The following is a 20,366-nucleotide window of genomic DNA, read 5'->3' on the forward strand; positions in this document are numbered from 1 at the left end:
TTTGTGTGAGTTTCCTCTGGGTGCTTTGATTTCCTCCCACTGTCCAAAGACATTCAGGTAAAGAGAACTGACCATGCTAAACTGGTCCTAGTGTGTTCAATATGAAATGGAACAGTGCCCTGTCCAGTGTCTGTTTCTGTCTTACTCCCATGCCAGCTGGGATTGGCTCCTTCATGTTGAATAACACATGCAAGTAAGAATTTCACTGTGCTCTGATCCTATAAACCTATACATCCACATACAATATGTGCATACTTGTGGTTTAAGTATATAAGTGTATGTTGCATGAAATGTACTGTGTGTTTGAATATGCATGTTTTAAAATTTGCATCTATCTAGTCATTGGGCATCCAAAGTCTATACTATTCATACAAGTAGGAAACCAAAAATACTGGCCCCTTAAGCCAAAGGAAAATTCTGTCACCTCAAGCGACTGACCAGATTTCTGACTGCTAGGGTGTTTTGTTTTCCATAGCTGACTCATTTCAGTTGAGCCCTACTACACACCCATTTAATGTTTCAGTCTTGTTTTTTTTATGTTTGTTTCTTGTAGTGTTTGTGACAGAAGGGAAGGACGAAAATAGCAATGTTAATGAGGAAATAAAATAAATAATGATTCTTTTGTATTGTTTATTTAAATAAATATTCTTTTGACTTGTTCAATCTCACAGGGTTAGGGGCTATGCTTATAACTCTCTCCACAAAGTATCTTAATTTTCCACTTACATAGATTTTCTTTATGTATTTCTTCTTTACTTTCTTAAGTCATGTGCTGGCTTATATAATGAGTCAAAACTACACCAGTTTGAGTGGGTGTGGATGTGTGAATCACAAGGACTAGCATTCTATTCAGGGAAACTTCTTGCCTCATGCCTGATGCTGCTGGAATAGCCCTGCCTAATAATCTAAACATTGAGCTAAAGTTGAATTAAGCTGTTGGAGTAATGTATGATATGGCACTGTTTTTCACTGCTTTACAAATTAGTTGGTAGTTCTTTTCATTTCAGGTATAGAAATGTAGTAGGTGTGTGTTAGGGTTCGTTGTGTTTAATTAACTTCTTTTTGGCTTAAATCATTTTTTTCTGGTTCCTCTTGCACATTTTCTGAAATATCAAGGAATCTTTTGGACTTATCATTTCCTAGAAATATTTTGATTTAGTAAAATTTTACATTCAATACGTTCTTGTTTTGTAAATGCTACAATGCCATGACCCTTACATTTTGGTCACCATTGTCAGGGTGCACTCCCCAGAAGTCATGTTGTGTGCTGTCATTCGTGAGACGATTTCAAAGCTGGGGCCACATGTAATCTAACATCCATGATTGTGAATAAAATTTTCAAAGACTACTCCAATGAAAAAATATATTTTACATTTCAGTTTGGAGTGTTTTGTAATCCCTTTGCTTTGATTACTGGATTTCATTCTGGGTAAGATAAGATTCCTGCTATTGACTTTGGGTTTAAATACATTTAGGTTTGTCCCCTTCTCTTCTGCCACGGTGGCTTAACATTTTAGAATTGTGTGGCATAACAGAGTGTCCTTTGCATTTTATTCACTATTTCTTTACTAGTTTGAGGCACACATGGTGATGATGTTACTTGGCACAGAAGAAGGAGACCATCAATAGGCAATGAGAAACACTTACGAGACTGTTTGGAAATTAGAACCTTTATATATAAATATGGTTTGTAGAATAAACATATACAGTACTTTTCAGGAACTGAGTTACTGTACAGTTCAGGTGACCATTCCAGAAAAGAAAAAATATTATATTGAACCTTGTAATTTAAACTTAGAGCACGTCTCTCTGAGGGAGATTAGTTTCTTCATTTTTATCATTATGGTATCTTAACCTATAGATACCTGTTTCAGAAAAAATAATGAAATTTAATTATTCTACCTAATAAAATATGAACCCAAGGCCAACAATAGAAATAAAAGCTGTGAACTTATATTTGTTCACCTGGAAGCTGATAGATATAAAATAGTAGCTTAATCTTCTGCACTTTAATTGATAAACCTCTTGAAATCATGATTTTAATGAATAACTCTGCCTCAGATCTAATCAGTTTTATCTAAAAGTATTATATATATTTTTTTCAATAAACTGAGCCATTGTAAGTAAATTTGAATTGTTTTAAGTGATTCCTTAGATGGAGCGGTACCCCCTGAAGCTTTTTGGACAGACTCTGTTGCCCCGGAACTGAATGGAACAAGTGAAATCATTAAATGGATGAGTAGATGGCTATGTATCAGCTATAAGATTGTTGGGGTTGGAGCCTGTTCTAGTAGCATTCGGGTCAATAGTCCTTCTCAAGGCACATTACTTCATACAGGGTCTATAAAGAAAGGTGCAGACTCCATAACTAATATACAGGATGGAATCTAGGTCCATAGGACTGTGAAACACAGTTACTCCATGTCAAGAGCTTTCTTAAAAGTACGTAAGCAAACTACTTATTGGATAAAATTGTTCACTAATGGCCAATTTTATAATTATTAAATTTTTGTTAATCTATAGAGAATTCAAGCAAAATGACACCTTTTATTGACGATCTAAAAAGATTACAATATGCAAGCTTTCGAAGCAGCTCAATCCCCTTCTTCAAGATGTAATACAGAAACTGAAATTTGCTGTGTTTATATATATATACACTTGGATAGATACAACATTGGAAACCCTTTAAGTGAGACATCTTAAATGTAAAAAATTAATAGACCTCTTCAGGCTAAAATTCATTTAGCAAGAGAGGAGAATAATGTCTAGTCAAGATCTTTGGATAAGATAACTGTCCAACAAAGTCTTTTGAAGTTTCTGATGAGTTTTTCAATACAATGTGGGTCTGCAGACAGGTTGTCTGTGCCAGTCCGAGAGATGCAAACAAACCTCATATCTATATAAAAATTAACAACAGAGTCCAGTGGTACAGCTGCATAGAAGTGCAATGCTGCTTCACTGATGTAGTGTCCTACGATTGAAACTCAGGGCTGATTGTTGGTTGCATGGAGGTGCCATATTCTCTTGATGTCTGTGTCTATGCCTATGTCAGCTATTCTCAGGTTTTCCTATCACATTTACAAAAATGATTGGCAAATCCAAATTGATCCTGTTTGAGTGTGAGTGTGTGCGTGTGCATGTGTGGGGTGTGTAATGAACTGACACCATGTCCAGAGCTTCTTCTCACCTTGTACTCAATGATGCCAGTATAAGATCTAGACCTCTGTCACCCTGAATTGGAGTAAAAGTGTTTGAAAGTGCTATGTCATGCTTGTCCAATAGTCCAGACTACAACTATATGTTATTTTTTTGTGTTTGAATATTTCTTGTCACTTCTCTCCTGACGTCTTGTGATAAATGGAGCTCAGTGAAACCACTGGGAAAAAAAGAGAATCCCAGATGTTTCAAAGCCAGTTTTTCTTTTTCAGAAGGAAACTACAAATCTCTTGGAAGAGACATACCACAGGAAAGAGACTAAAGTGCAAATGAATGTGCTCAGTCCAGTAAAGGCAATCTAAAGACAAAGGAAACTGTACCTGTCTACTGAGAACTGGACGCTATCAAGGTGGGACCAGCTGTGGAAATGCCAGTTCCATTATTTTTACCATGAAAGAAGAAACTTTTACCTGTAACAGGGGCCCAGATACCTTCATTTAAACTTGGCAGAAATATATTTTATCTGCTATAATGAATCCCTTTCTAGTGACAGGGAAAAAGGCAAAGCAGTGTTCATTAAAAATAGAAATTTCAAAAGCACTACTCAAAACTATTATTATTAAGCTCTTTGCATTTTGGTTGCTTTAGTGTCTCTAACAGTCACATTCTTTATCAGGCTCATTAACGAAATGTGCATTTTGGTACAACAGAGCAATATAAAATATTTTCTAGAAATTCATTTTTCATGTATTATATTAATATCTTTTCACTCTACATCATAATGTAGTATTTTCTTTATAATTTACTTACCATACATTCAATCACATCAGTAGTTTGTGAATGCATGACAAAGTACTTGTCAGATAACGGGTGTATACTATTTGTTATGGTCCAGTAAATTTTAATCAGTATAGTGAACATTTTATGCTACAGTAATCTCTAAAATTAATTCATTTAATGGTGGGGGTTACCTTAAGACAAATGATTTCTTTTCTTTTAAGTTAACATAGCTTAAGTAAAATTTAACATTATCTAGTATAGATATGTCATATCCTATTGACAGCTGCTCTGTTTTGAAAACAAGATTTAAAAGGGAAAAAACTGTACTTCAGTTTTAGAATACTTTGCTGACTCAAAGGTTCAATAGTAGAATAGTCAACATTTTTAACTATTTTATAATAAAAGAATTTATTACATGAAAATAAAAATTCTGAAACAGTTACAGCTTATACATTTAATAATGTAATCTTGAAAATGATAAGGATGAACAAAATATAAATTAAAAAGGGATTTAACTGTCAATGTTATGAAAAAATATTTATTAAATTAAAATTCTAAAGACTGTTGCAATAAGCAACATCTCTTTTAACAACTTAACACGCAGTCTTATCGATATAGCAAAAAAAAACCCAACAAATTATTCATTCATTTTATTGGAAATCCTACATTCTACAGTATAACGACAGTAAAAAGTCTATTTTTGGTGCATCTCTCGCATTATTTTTTTAGAATTATAATCACAATGAAAAAAATTGAATAGATTTATGATTATTCAGGGTTTATTTAAAAGGCATTAAAATAGAATAATGGGTTGAAAAGATTTTTAAAAATGTACTATTACTGGGAGTTTCTAATTCATGTACATTTAACATTATTGCATGAGGAAATAAACTTATAATGCAAAAATAAATGGTACTTATAATGCATGACTGATCTCAGCATAAACAGATGACACATTACATTACAATAATTCCGCTGTAATTTTGAACTTTTAATCATAAAACAAATTGCTCTTTGGGAAGGCTCTAAGGTCCACTAGTCAAAGGAGGAGCTTTGAACTCATTTGTCTTTCAGCACCGTTTGAAGTTTAGTCAGTGATTTATTATTATAACAGATTTTGCTGTGGCTTTGAATAAAAAATAAAATGACTCTGCTCATTCAAATTCCTTAAACAGGTATCAAGCTCACCTAAAGATGTGAACCATCTATTTAACCTAAAGCCATTTTCATTCTGTGAGTTCCCAGTGCAACATTTATGCACTTTATGAGGAAACTTAACTCCATTAGCTTTGTGGAAATGTGGCAAAACTGACTGCTTTCCAACGACAATCCAGGGATGCAACACAACAATTTATTCACAATGTACTCTAAAGCCTAACCATCCCTTAAGTTTTTCCCATTCATTTAAACACATTTAGCTTCTTCAGCCTTAAATCACCATGACAGGCATGGGCGACCAGAAAGCACAGGGTAAGAACATTGTGTTCTGCACAACACAGTATGACACTGGGATAGGTGGTCACAACTACCCTAACAAAACTCCACTTCATGGTACAAGGGAAGCACAAATGAGTTTGGTTATTCACCTTCAGCACTTCTATGGATTGCATGTCACCTTTGTTGTTGTGGATTCCTTTTCTGTCAGTCTTTTATATCTAAGCTAAGGTCCTACATTGTGCTTTCCATTAACCTCATCTAAATGTGTTGTAACCCATTTAGCTTTTTGCCACTGTCTCCATTTACAAAACATACAGTACATGAATTGTCTGAAAAAGATTAAATATTTTACATAAGGCTTCTGCCTATAACATCACATATTACCACATTGTGCCACTGTATTATTATTCCATTTATCAGTGCACTTCTGCTTTGTTGATCATTTCATTGTGTTAAAAAACTACAATTTCCCATCACTCCAGTCAAAATGGCATTATTGTGAAATCTTTTTCAGCATACTAAAATTTCTCACAATAAACTTAGTAACTTTATATTGCACATAAAACAATTTAGTTAAAAATACTAATATTAATAAAAATGGAAATAATGCATAATTTTTATTTTCTTTTTCTGTTTCATTCCCAATAACATGAAGAGCTATAAGACAAGCTATAAACTTTTTTAATTCTAATACATTTATTGCATATATAGAAACTGCATAAAAAAGGAAAGAAAATTATATGTTGTGTAATGACTTCTCTTATATTATTATTTAATTTTAAATTTTCTAATAAAATGAATACTTACTGTTCCAGGACGTGGATATGGTATCTTCCCTTCATATTCAATCCATCGATGATTTGGTCCTTCTTTATGAGCATATGGACCATTAAATGCAGCGCGAATATCAGCCATATTATATACACAGACTGCAGAGCCTTTGAAAATAGAGCTGAAAAAGAGACATATTAAATGTTTAAACAAAAAAAAAAAAAACAATTTGTCTGTAATGCCCCTTTTGCTGCCAGTAAAAAAAAAAAGTAATTACATGGGCATTTGAAAATATAACCAAGCCACTGGGCATATTCAGGTTATTTGAACCCCTGGTATACTGTAGTAGTTAAGACACAGTGCAATTTCAATAAAGCAGCTGGCACCTATATAGCTACACAGCTATTTTCTAAACCTTCAAATGCAATGCCTGTGCTAAATTGATGATATAAAAGGTAAGCTCTGTATCTTCTTATAGAAGCTATAAATGTGCTCTGTTAAAAACAGTCAAGTTTCTTATTACAAAGAGTTTTAATACTCTTAACCACTGGGGGGCGTGAAATAACTAAAAGAGTAATTTGCAGGCTGCGGCAGACCATTCAAGCCTTATCTTTCAGATCTCCTTTATTTTAATAAAACACAAACTTTAAATAATAGTTTTACTTTATTAACTAAACTTTTTAATTTACCACACAGATCCTAAAAAGTGAATGTATTCATATTAGCACAATTTTTCTAAAGATCAATTAAGTCGTATATGTCTCAAAAAACTCTAACTAGACATGAAAATCAGAACACAGAAAGCCTTTATTAGAATAAGTGGGTTTTGAAGAGAATGGATGTTTAAGAGATGATTTAAATTTTATAAAGTTCTGAGTAAATAAATGGTGTTCTGTTGGCTGTTCATGTTTCTCTTCCATCCATTCATCCATTATCCAATCTGCTATATCTCTTCCATAATGATTTAATATTTATAAAGTCAATTCAGGCAATTTAATAAATCACTTTAACCGATTAATTGTCTAATCTATTGTAAACTACTAACTATACTTTACCATATATATATATATTTATTTATTGTAGGAGGAGACTGGGCATCCTGGCTGGATTGAAGGCTGTTCCATAACCCGGACAGGATGCCAGCATAGTGACACAAGGAGATAGCCTGGAGGGGCAAGGAAATAAATTTGTACCCGGCCAGTATGTTTTAATAAACGGACTAGGAAGAGCCAAGGATTGGGATATCCACAGAGGTGCTTGGGACTAGGAGTTCTGAAGTAAAATCTTTGTCGGGGTCACTGGGGATCGATAAAGGGTGCTGTCAGGGGAGGACTTTCCTACTTTATCTATGACCCTGAATTTATTACTCAAGGGCACAGTGTGATCCTGGAAGCATTCCTGAGTTTGTCATGAAAGGAATTGACTGCCTCACATCAGGGAGTCAGAGTCAGGAGGAAGTGGGCAACAATCAGTGCAGGTAGAGAAGGATGAAGAATTTGTTATTATTGTGATTGTATTGTTTATTTTGGCTGATTACTGGAGAAGTGCCTTGTGAGAAGAAAAGTCTTTTATTTTATTAATATACTGTGTGCTGTATTGCTGTGTCTTTGGATGGTGCCCCCTTGTGGTCATGATAGACAGACAGACAGACAGACAGACAGACAGACAGACAGACAGATAGATAGATAGATAGATAGATAGATAGATAGATAGATAGATAGATAAGTCAAAAGATTCTGAAGATTCTGAACACCTCAGTTTTTCCAGTTTTTCTTTAAATTTATTCAGCTGAGATGTATGCATTGAATGACCTAAAATGGTGAAAAGGTAAGCAGTAAACTGCCAGAGGTTTAAGTTACAGTAGCAAAAGCTGAAAAAAAGAAAAGCTCAGAACTTTACAAATGGACCATCTTCAGGGAACAAATAATAAGTTACAACTACAGGTGTTCTGCAGCAATTAAAGTAAATTAAGCCTTGCAAGTTGAAGCAAACCATTTGTACCAGGGTCCCAACTTCTGTTGATTACTTATTATCCCCCTGTCTGGCTTAAAGCAGAGTCAGAACTGACTAAGTTACCCTTTGAAGTACTGCTTACACAATATTCCAGTGATAATGGCAAGAAAACAACAATTAATAAATGAAATGAGACATGACATTATTACCCTTAGAAGTGTATGCCTTTCATTTAGAGAAATTGCAAAAAAATCAAAGTATCAGAGAGTAAAGCGTCCTTCACAATCCAAAGGCAATTCGAAACTGGAGGAAACTCTGATAGGAAGGGATCACCAGCCTGCATGATAGGCACCCCACAGCACATCAGCTTCAAGCACAGCTTCACAGTGATAAAAAAGTAAGTCTCCAGTTTCTACTATAAAGAGGCTTTGTCCAGTCTGCAGTAGTCCATAGCCAGTACTTCAAGGCCCTATTTTGTCCTTTAGGCAATGGATTTCCTACTGCCACTCACCCTGTCAAACCTTCAGCACAAAGTCTTTTTGACAACTTTATACTACTACTTCTGAAAATCAGTTTGCTTTTAATATACTATGTGAAAATATGATGCAAGTATTCTCTCTATCCTCTCAGAATATTTAATGCTCTAAATAGTTCATTGCTGGAACCAATTCTGTTTTCTTTCTATATGTTGACATTAGGAGATATATTTGGGAATCTTAACTTTTATTTTCACATCATGGTAATAACTCTCAGGTCTGTCTACTAATAATAGAACATAATGATACATCTTCTCAAAAAGTTTTTCAAAGAGCTAATTGTCCTAAAGATCAGTTAGTGTATGGACATTTTGTAAATAGCACTACAATGCAGTCAGTTCTTGTTTTTCATACTCTGCTCAGAATTACAAATTGACCTGAAAAGTTCTGCTAAGTAGTCATATAACTCCAGTTCTTGCCTGAAAACAATTTATTTCAAACAGGATATCCAACATCTTTTTACTCACCATTGTTATCAAATAATATTACCTAACCTGACTTGAAATTACAGGATTAGCAATGACCACAAGAAATTGAAAAATGTATTAATGTTTGTATGTATTTTATGTACATCAACATAATTAGCATAATTTTGACTATGTTGTTCCATGCATTAGTTGCATTTCATATTTCAGACAGAGGGTGGCATTGTAGGGTGGAAATTAAACGATTTTTATAAAGATTATACCAAGAAAGCTCTAAAGCTGTAACAATGACGTCAGTGAAATATATTATTGTACTCGGAAATTGCTGTCAATTAAAATGAGTATAGACAGACATCCAGGCTCATCATGTTTGAAATGTAAATATCAGATAACGAAAGAAATGTGCCAGCTAAAATGACCAAATGGAACAGTAGAAAATGAGCAAGAGCTCAAAGAATGAGGGAACATCACCAGTTATCTACAAGAAGAAGTTCCTGTAGCATTGGCACAAGCAGCTGCTCAGCAAAACTGTCTCTCACAAGTGTCAGAAACTATGAAACCATTCTTCACTCACATTTTCAAAGTTATTTCAATTCAAAATGCATTGTATTTTTCTAGTCATTTCTTGATGGGTTTTGTACCAGTATGTATGTATATGTTATATTTTCTTTGTAAATCTGAGCTCTCAACCTCACTAATCAGAATTATACTATAAAAATACATTTAACTAACATTAACTTACCTTGTTGTAGTAAACAATCCATAAACTATAGGATTTCTTTCATCTTTTGTTGACAGAAGAAAAATGTCCTCTGTAAATGAACCAGAAAATGTTTATTCAAATTTTTATCAAAGGAACGAAAAAAAGATATTGGCATAGCTTGGTATATGCTTACGTAATTCATCAAAATGTGTATCAACACCATCTGGTCCAGGAATTGAGCAGATTAATCTGGCTTTTAGAAATGTGGTCCATTTCTGGGTTAGACTTCTTAGACCTCCTATGTCATTCTGGAAATGAAAACAAGGAAGGAGAAGTAATGTAACTCTGCAAGTTTATAAAATACTGACAAACCAATAGCAAGTCTTTATCATTTCTTTTCAATAACCACTTTGATCCTTCTTTGAGCAACTTGAAAAGCAGTTATACCCAAATTAACATAGTCAGTTTATTTTTTGCAATTTATTTGAAATTGTTGCAATTCTTGACCTTTTCATAATTGATACTAAAATTAGTACCATATACTATAAATGAAAACATTTATTTTTTCCACCCAATACACACAGCGAGACTTAGAAAGATTGCATGATTAAGTTTTAAAATTTTCACTTTGGAGTGATTACTAATAAGTGCCTAACTGGTAAACCATTGTATACCAGTGCAGATTTTCAGTATGCAAGCAAAAGAAGTCTGAATAATATGAACTGCTGTATAGTTTTAATTGTATTGTTGCTTTATAGGGTGGAGCCACAGATCATTTTTAAAGTAAGAATTGTCAAAAAATATTGGTAAAAATTAGAAAGCATTATGAATAATATATGAGAACATAACATTTGAACTGTTGGACCAAACAGCATAGAAGAAGCAATAAGCACAAAGCAAAAGTAAATAAACAGTTTTTTTGACATCACTAATTTCAGTTCAGGTTTGTGTTGGACCAGATTCAATCCCTGGAGCATCAGACACAAGGTTCTGCCTCAGACTCGATAATCATAAATAATATTTGTACACACATCCACCCTCACTCGTCCAAGACTCAATTAAATCAAATCCAATCAAATTGTATTTGTCACATACAAATTATACATACAGCACAATATGTATTGAAATGCATAGTTGTGTAACTCCAATGACTGTGACTTTCGGAGGAATATAAAATGACCATAAAAATATTACATGGCTTGATAATATCAAAAATAATTAAAAGAATATTAAATATGTGGTAGTAATACATACTAACTAAATAAATAACATAAAAACTTAATGTAAACGAGTTAACAATAGGGCATCATGTAGTTCTAGACACTTTCCTTATTCAAGATGCGTGTGGATTTTGGAAAAAAGCTCCGCTTCAGTTTCTCTAAACTGAACTTTAGAGAGAGGTAATGCTTACCTGATCGCAGTACTAAAAAGAGGCCATTGTTGAAATGGCAAGTTTCATTGATAATTTTATTTGCTCTGGTCTGGCATTGCTTGATGTAGGTATCCTGGAACTGTGAGAGTGCACACCCAGTGATGGGTTCAGCTGACCCTACCATCTGCACAGAGCCTTGCAGACTTGCTGCATTTTTTCCCTAAACCAGGCATTAATACTTTCTGTCTGAATACTTTCAATGGTGGATGTGTTTTTGATGGTTGAAAAAATGGTATAAAAGTTCCTTTATAGTTGAAAGTGAAGCCTGAAATCCCTGAGGCAACTGAGGTGGTAAAGATGGTGTTGTGCCTTCTTCTCCAAGGTGTTAGCGTGTTAGGATCAATTTAGCTCCTCTGTGATGTGAACAAGTAGGTATCTGAAACTGTCCACCCTCCCCACCTGAGTTCTGTAAACACTGAGGGGATGATAATGCCTCTGCCTGCAATCAGCTGCTTTGTCCTGCCGACACCCAAGAACAGACTGTTGTCCTGATACCAGTGTGACAGACTCTCCACTTAATTCAGGTAATCTGTTCATAGTAGTTAGATATCAGCATGGCTCTGGCAATGAGAATGTTCTGCAATAGAACTGGCACCACTTTCACAGCTGTTTTTTGCATTGCTTCTTTCTGCTTTCTGCTATACCTATGACTAGTAACTACATTAAGGAAGCTTCAAAAATAAAATATTGCACAGTATAGTTTTATGCAAAAGTCTGAGCATACTTCCAGGAAACTAGGTTTATTTAAAAATTAAAATACTTTCCTTATACAACTTTCTTAAATTCCTGTCAATAAAAAAATGTTTAAAAAAAAGAAAAAAGAACTGAGGACACTTATCTGCAACCAGCAATTGGTGATCAAAAGTTAATCTAACAATAACAATTTTAAACTAATTTTATCATGTTTTTTACATTTCTGACTTTAACTACTCTGGGTTTCAGACTAAAATCTGTTTTCTTTGGGTATTTATTTTATTGAAAATGAAAAATGAACATTATTAATGTAGTTCATTTTTAATTGCTATATATGTATAATCATAATATGAAGTGTTTTAGGCATATTTTAACAGTTTAAACTACAGACAATCACAAAAACATGGATTATCGGTTATACTCAAATTTGTAACAGGTAGTGAGTGATAAATGCAATATAAATTTCAAGTATTCTTGGTGTTAGCTTTATTAAACAAAAACCGGGAGTGATGTCCCCTAGACTTTCTCGTATACTCAGAAATGGGGATCGATATTTGAGGAGTAAACCGCAAGACAATGATTATATTTTTATATTATGTACTGTACATTAAAGAACCATCAACAGCAAATCAAATCAAATTAATAATATATCGAACAATTATTATAAAAGTAAAGTTGAATAAATTGGACTTGAATGAATAAAAGGTAAAGTACCACTTCCAATTAACAGAAATAGCCCAAAAGTTGATAGAAATCTATGTTTTGTATCTAATACTTGTATACAAAATTTTGTTGACCTAAGTGAAAGCGTACTCAAGTTATCATGTTTACATACGCTCAGAGATGGCTAGGGAGGCGACCTGGCCGGGACGCCCAGGAGGACCGGAGGGGGGCTTGCGCCTTCCCCAGACCATGTGGGGGCGACCGCCCTGGTTGCTTTGGGGACCACAGATAGGGAGCTTGGAAGCTCAACCCAGTAGGGGCCCGTGGTTACCGCCATGGGGGGAAGAAGACCGGGGACACCCGGAGTGCTTCCGGGGATACAGCCGGCAATTCCGCCACACGTTGGCGTGAAAGTAAAAAAGTTAAACTGTTAATGATCTAAGTGCTCAAGAAATTTTAACTGATCCTTTTAAAAATATTATGACAAAAATAAAAAAAATTAATTAGCTAAGGTGAAAAAGGGAGAAATGCAAAGTCTAAAGAATGAGGGTGAGCAGAAAAAAACAGCAATGAGGAGGAGATAAAGAAACATGGACAAATAAACTTTGTTTATTTCCTATTATACAAAGCATTAAACAACTGGGGTGGCATGGTGGCACAGTGGGTAGCGCTACTGCCTTGCAGTTAGGAGACCCGGGTTCGCTTCCCTACGTGGAGTTTGCATGTTCTCCCCATGTCTGTGTGGGTTTCCTCCCACAGTTCAAAGACATGCAGGTTAGGTACATTGGCGATTCTAAATTGTCCCTAGTGTGTGCGCACCCTGCGGTGGGCTTGCACCTTGTCCGGGGTTTGTTTCCTGCCTTGCGCGCCCTGTGTTGGCTGGGATTGGCTCCAGCAGACCCCCGTGACCCTGTGTTCGGATTCAGCGGGTTGGATGGATAAAACAACTGGCCACATGTACAGTATTTGGCAGCGGTTGCTTTAGTGGTGTTTCAGATTGTGTCTTACTTGATTTTGTACCACTGGAATTAAAGAGTTACTGATAAGTCTTAAACATATAAAAAGAGGGGCAATTGGCATGGGGGCACTGAATTTTAATTCCTGGAAATGTATTTGGTTATGTAACTTTATAATTACTTTGAACTATATGAATCCCTCCCTTACTTTAATAATCCATGCACTAAATTAAAGTCAAGTTAATCATTATCATGAAAGAATTCATGGTTGTTGTTAGAATAAGTAATAATATACACTTTCAAGATGTTGGAAAGCCTCTTTTCTTATGAATAAATATTCAGCATTGCTAGATGACCTGATATTGAGTAGATTGCCAAGATAAATGAACTAGTAAATAATTTTGGTGGGCATGATTCTTGTTTAATGCTTAATCAAAACTGCTAACACTACTCCTAACCTTAATTTTACATGTAATGTACTAATATTTTGGTAGTTAAATAATTGTGAGATTTAAATAAAAGAGAAATACTAGGAATGCATTAAACAAAGAAGAGTGTATTTCTGTCACTGGTAGAAAATGTTTATTTAAAATATCGGGCCAAGTAAATGATAACCAAAAAACACATGGCTTATTGTTTCTTGCTGTTTTTTGTTTTATATTTAAAAGAAAAGATGTAATCTTCTGAAAAGTATTAACAGGTGCAGTGTTGAAGATGTGTGTGTGTTCTGCACCAAATTTTATCTTTCATGCTGAAAAGGGTAAAAGAGAGAAATGACCTATTAGAGAGACGAAGAAATCACCCGGCAAACAGTTGACACAATCTTGGATTTCATACCAGTTATTTTAAGACACTTTCCACTAGTATATTCAGTTACATATCCTATGCATGTCCTCACATGAAAAATATTCTCGTGTAGGCTGCATTTTTTTCTTGTGTGTGTAATTTTTAATGCTGCATAATACTGCTTCCAAGTTAAACAATGTTTTTAATAATATATGTTCTTGTGGCTCAAAGCAACATTTCATCAGACATGTATGCACGTATATGTAAATAGCTCAAAAATTAACAGAAAATGTTAGGGCCTATAATCAGGTTTTCTCAGAAAAATGTTTGTAGAATTATTGGTCACAGTAATAACTTCTGAATTTAAAGGTCAGAAAAGTACATTAAATGCTTTTTTGCACGACTTTGTTGAAAAAACTATGTGTTGATTTTACAGATGATCTTTAAGAATTTTAAATTATTAACTTCTCAGATTGACACACAGTTGATTACATATTCACGTCAGACAACTGAGACTCACTAGATGGGAATCGGGCTGTTCTGAAAAGGGTTGAACTTAATGCTCAGTAGCTGCGGAAATGCAGCTTTAAGTTCAGTTCTGTACAACTTCAGGTGTATTGCTTGAGTGACTTATTTTGAAAAAACAGGAATTCATGCCAAGTGAATAACTGAACAATATTTATTTATTTTTTTATTATTATTTAATAGTCCTCATTTGTTACAGTAGTAGTAGTGATGGCAATAATAGTAGTAGTATTGTCATGTGTGCAGAACACAATAAAATATTTACTTGCATGAAGCTGCAACATGTCACCACTCCCTGGCATCACGATAAACACAGCAAACAATAAACAAAGTTTAAGTCTTGGTTTGCAGTAAATCATCCATCATAAACATCACTATAATATACATAGTCCAATGTGCCTGGCTATGCTTTACAGTTATAATTGGACCACACTTGTAGTTCACCATACACTATATGCCTTTGTGTGAGGTAGTAATATGTCTGCAGCTGACCGTCACTCAACAAATACTGCCTAGCATTGTGACTTAGCTGATTTTAATGAATCTATTTATTTTTGTTCACCTGCTTCATTATTTACTGTCATTGACAGAAATTGGAATTCTAAAGTTATTATGCTTGATGTGTTTTCCTTAGTAAAATCCAGGCAAGTTCTTAAATGAACTTAAATTGTTACATCACATACTTACTTTGTTGTCCTATGCTTAACTTCTTCTTTAATAAAAACATACAGTTTTCCAGCCTTACTACCTGAAAATATCTGACGTGTATTCTCATATCTCTCATATGATGTTACATTTGAAATCTTTGTTATATTCATTGAGTATACTGAGTAAACATGGTCAGTAAACTTGAAGTTTAACAAATACCTGTCACGTCCATTGTAACAAATGTCCCATTAGCCACTAGTGAGGGAAAGATGTTTTTAAAAAAATATAGAAAACACATAATTTCAGAACACAACTTCCCATGGCAACACCATGGTTATGAAGTAATACTAAAAGTATTTTTTTAAAGGCCAAGCTTTCAAGGCAGCACCTCAGTTGACTGGACTAAACAGGGCTCTTATGTGTTCCCTTCTGGTACCTCTGCAATTGTGAGGTGTTGCCAACTCTGGGGTCCCCCTCTTGGTCTTACTTTGAGAATCAGGAATCTTTACAAGGATCTGGGTTGCCTTTCTAGTAACATCCTGGGTGATTGTTACTTAGTTTGCTCCAGAATTCTTTTCTTGTTTCCTCAGGATTCTCTCCCTGCTGATCGCAACCACAGGACAGTAGCACACCTATTAGAAATGCCACCTGCTGGGCAATAGCTTTGTCCTTAGCCTGGCAGGACTAGCTTGGCAGTAATTTCTTCCAGGATCAATCAATGTAATTTATTTCTTGGGAAATAAATACCAGCCATGATAAATATTGACCAGTCAATGTGAAGTGAATCATGAGAAAGAAGAATGAAAGAATTTTAAAATAAAAGTTTAGCACACAGACAAATGGTTTCAGCCAAACAGATTTCATATTACTAATGTTGACTGTTCATTTGTTTGTTTGCCCAGTTTAATTAAAGATCATGGGTAGCTAAAACTGCAGCTCTGGGCACCAGATGATAACCAGCCCTTGACAGTGGACACAATCAGGAACACTCAGGGTCAAATTTGAGTTAATTATCTTGGAGAAGCATATTATAGAAGGATTACCATGAGACGCTAGTTATGAAATTACATAGATGGGGTCCAGGGTTCAGAACTGATTATAACAATGAAAGCTGTAGGCTCTGTTACAGGAATTGTGTAATTATCAAAGGATAAAAATTGAATTGTGCAGGAAGTAGTGCCGGCGCTGCTGCTGTACTTGTTAATTTATATAAATGATATATCTAAAAATGTTACTAACAAGTTAGTGCCTTGACAGCACTTTTACTTCTTATTTCCACTTTTCTAAATTCAAGAGTCTTATGTCTGGGGCTTGATGTATTACATTGGAAAAGTTAATTTATCTAACTATTAAGCAAGGGAGAAGATATTTACCTCTATAGGTATCTTTAAAGGTAAATTAGTAACTGCACAAAACTGCAGTCTATTAAAAACTAATGTAATTCTTTAAAGTAAAAATTTTGATTTGAGGAAAATTTAGAAATGCAATTACAAACTTTTAATGATATCATTATTCCACTTAATTTAAACCGTTGAATTAGTTTTTTTTTTCCAATCTGAACATCAATGCTAAGAATGGATTGCTCGATACCAACCAGTCCAGCTTTAAGAGGAACCACTTGACTGCGACGGCTCTACTGACTGGTCGACCAGCTATAATTTGCTAGAGCTACCAACGTGTCATTGGTCCTGTCCCTACTAGAACTCTCCTCTGTCTTTGACACGGTCAACCACGCCATTCTTCCCATTCTCTCTGACCTTAGCATCACTAAGAATGCTCCTAGATGGTTTGAGTCCCACATCTCAGACAGATCCTACAGTGTGTCCAGGCGAGAAGAGTTGTCAAAGGCACATCAGATATAAACAGGGTTGCCCCAAGGATCTGTGCTGCTTCCTCTACTTCTCTCTCTGTACACTACCTCGCTAGGCTCTTATTAGTGCTATGCTGAATTTACACAGCTATACCTGTCATTCCCTCCTGATGGCAACATGGTTTCAGCTAGAGTCTCTTTAATTATTACTGATATCTCATCCTGGATGAAGGACCACCATCTACAGCTCAACCTCGCAAAAAGCAAGCTTCTTGTGATCCTGGCCAGCCGGTCCGTTCAACTACTCATCTCTGTACAGCATGGTTCACTGTTGCTAACACCTGCCAAGTCAGTACACAACCATGTGGTGGTAATTGATGAGCAGCTATCTTAATCTGAACACATGTATACTGTCTCTTATTCATGCAGGTTCAATATCCACAAGATCAGACCTTATCTTACAGAGTATGCATTATCTGATAGAGAACTTCTGGTCCAGGCTTTGGTCTTGTCGTTTCTGGACTACTGCAACTCACTTCTGGCAGGAGTACCTGCTGCAGATGGTCCAGAATGTAGTGGCTCATCTTGTATTTAACCAGCTCAGACAGGCACACATCACTCCTCTCTGTTTAGGTTGCTACATTGGCTCCCTGTAGCAGTACATATTAAGTTCAAATCCCTGATGCTTGCTTAAAGAGTAGTCAATGGGTCAGCACCGGTATATAGTGGTATGCTCCTTCTCACCCACTCAGGTCTGCCAGTGGACAGTGCCTGGTGATGTATGGTGATCCTCTGCATGATATCAAGTCTCAGTCCAGACTCTTTTCCTGTGTAGTTCCTAGTTGGTGGAATGAGCTGCCCACCTTCGTCCAAACTGCTGACTCCCTCAATGTATTTTAAGAAGTGTTTGAAAACCCATCTGTTCTATGAATATCTGTCTAATTAATTGAAAAAAAAACAACTTTGCTCTGTGATCTTTCATATTGTTGGTCGACTTGTTACATTAAGTCAAATTGCTTTATCGATTGTTAATCTATGCTTGTAAATGTATTCATTATTACATCTTTTCAGTTGTGGCAACAACTTTTGTAACAGGTCCTATTACACTTGCTAAATAAACAGACCCTAGCCTAATGTTACTCGATTATGTCTACCTCTTTTGTAAAGCACTTTAGATAAAAGCATCTGCCGAGCAAATAAATGTAAATATAAATGTAAATTATTTTATTTTAGTGTTTTAATCTACACAAATCACTAAGGGAAATTATTAAGTCAATTTATATCAATTTAAAAACATAAGTCAACAAAATGTGATAAAACCTTTGGGGCTGGATATTGTTTTTCAAAATGATCTAAGTGGATTAACAGTTAACCTAATCAATAAAATCATAAGCACAAAATTCAGTTTTGTATACAGTATTTAGAAAGTGAACAATAATAAACATAACATTAACACTGAAGGAAAATGCAGCTGATTTATTTATCATAGACAAGGTAACATACTTGAATAAAGAACTTGAAAATTATTGAGGTAATTATTGGGGTGATAAACTTGGTGTTACTAGACTAGACTAGATGGTGTCACTGGTGTTACTTACTATGACTAGAAGCTAGAAGAAAGGAGGAATCTGCTTCTGAATCTGAATCACTGCCAACATTTTATTACCTAAAACTGTTAAATTGTGATTTCTGTATAACTGTTTTTTTAGTATGCAAAGGGTGCCCAGTGTCTCTAGTGGAAAACCATTGCTTTGTTGTATTTAATTATAAAAAGAAAAAATAACTTACACATATGACTGGGATATAAAATAAGATCAAAAATCATATTAGACAGACCAATAATGCTAACAAATTATAAAACTTGTAAATGTGTAGAAGATGGAAGGAACCCAAATAGTAAATTAGAGTAAAACTGAACTTTCTTTAAATCAAAAATAGAAAGCATGACTCAAAGTCTGGAAGAGGTTTGACTTAAAAAAGTAACTATACCAAAAAACACAATTTTATTCATATAAACATACCCAATTCTGATGAAACTTAAATGCCAGAAGCATACAATGATTTTACTATACTGCAGAAAAAATCCAGAACATTAAAGTTTTTCCTGGCAAATATTATATGTAATAAAATTAAACTGAGTCCAGGCTCTTCTCACATCTGGGAATGATGCCTGCAAGTTATAACTATGAAATTCTCCAAGAATTTGATCTGAATTTTTAAAAAATGTTTTCCTGTGTTTTAACTTAATGTTTGTACCTGATATATTTTTAAGTTCAACCTGTACTCAGTAACTATGCATCTGAAAGTAATTTGGCTTCTGAGTATTTTTGTTTGAGACAGTGCACATTTGTATAAACATTGAAAGCCTGTAAGCAGATATCACTGTGGGTTGTGCAATTTGAGATTCCCATATAATTTGGCTATTGTAAATAAGTGTCCATCTATCCATCTGTATTCCACACCTGTTAATCCTAATATAGGGATAAATCAATTTCTCCTTGGATAGACTTTAGATCTATTCATATCCTCTTCTCAGTGTCAAATGAATACATTAATCAGATCTGCTAAATTATACTCACAAGATTATATATATGATGCAATACACTACTAATTTATGTAGTATAATTAACATTTTTTCCAGGACAGCCCCTCGTATACTCAGATATATATCAGTTATTACATTACTGAAAATGAATCTGTGAAAAGCTGAGGTGTGCAACATGTCCGTTTTGCTCCCTTTTAATGATACAATACAAGTATAAACTTACCTTGCATACTCGACCCACTCTTGAATAAACAGTCTTGTCAGTTGTACCATCATCTTTGCTGGCTTCCCGAAAAAAGAAGTAGATTTTATCATCATCTGGATTGTATGTGTCTGGTATTGAATATGCCTCAATAAATTTAGCCTCTGTGTAAACAATATAAAACATTTTAAAATAAGGCAACAGTTTTATTTTCTTTAAATTACAATACAATACAACCTTTCTATAGATGAAATCATCTTGGGCACCTTTAAATAAAGAGTCACGTTCAAATTATCTAAATGTTTTTATTTAAAGGCAATTTAGGTGACATGTTCATTGCCTCAC

At 34.6% G+C, this 20,366-nt stretch overlaps 1 protein-coding gene across 2 annotated transcripts in view; it reads right to left on the minus strand.

The window, feature by feature from the left end:
• The window catches only part of sema3d (sema domain, immunoglobulin domain (Ig), short basic domain, secreted, (semaphorin) 3D), a 197,243-nt gene that overhangs the window by 48,090 nt on the left and 128,787 nt on the right, over positions 1-20,366 (minus strand). For both annotated transcript variants that reach the window (XM_039761472.1, XM_039761471.1), the window contains exons 8-11: positions 20,043-20,185; positions 9,955-10,069; positions 9,801-9,870; positions 6,181-6,325 (exon numbers count right to left, since the gene is read on the minus strand). In XM_039761472.1, coding sequence (XP_039617406.1) covers positions 6,181-6,325; positions 9,801-9,870; positions 9,955-10,069; positions 20,043-20,185 — 473 coding nt within the window. The remainder of the gene's footprint in view (positions 1-6,180; positions 6,326-9,800; positions 9,871-9,954; positions 10,070-20,042; positions 20,186-20,366) is intronic.

This window comes from Polypterus senegalus, chromosome 8 (assembly GCF_016835505.1).
Source record: "Polypterus senegalus isolate Bchr_013 chromosome 8, ASM1683550v1, whole genome shotgun sequence".
Classification (NCBI taxonomy): Eukaryota; Metazoa; Chordata; class Cladistia; order Polypteriformes; family Polypteridae; genus Polypterus; species Polypterus senegalus.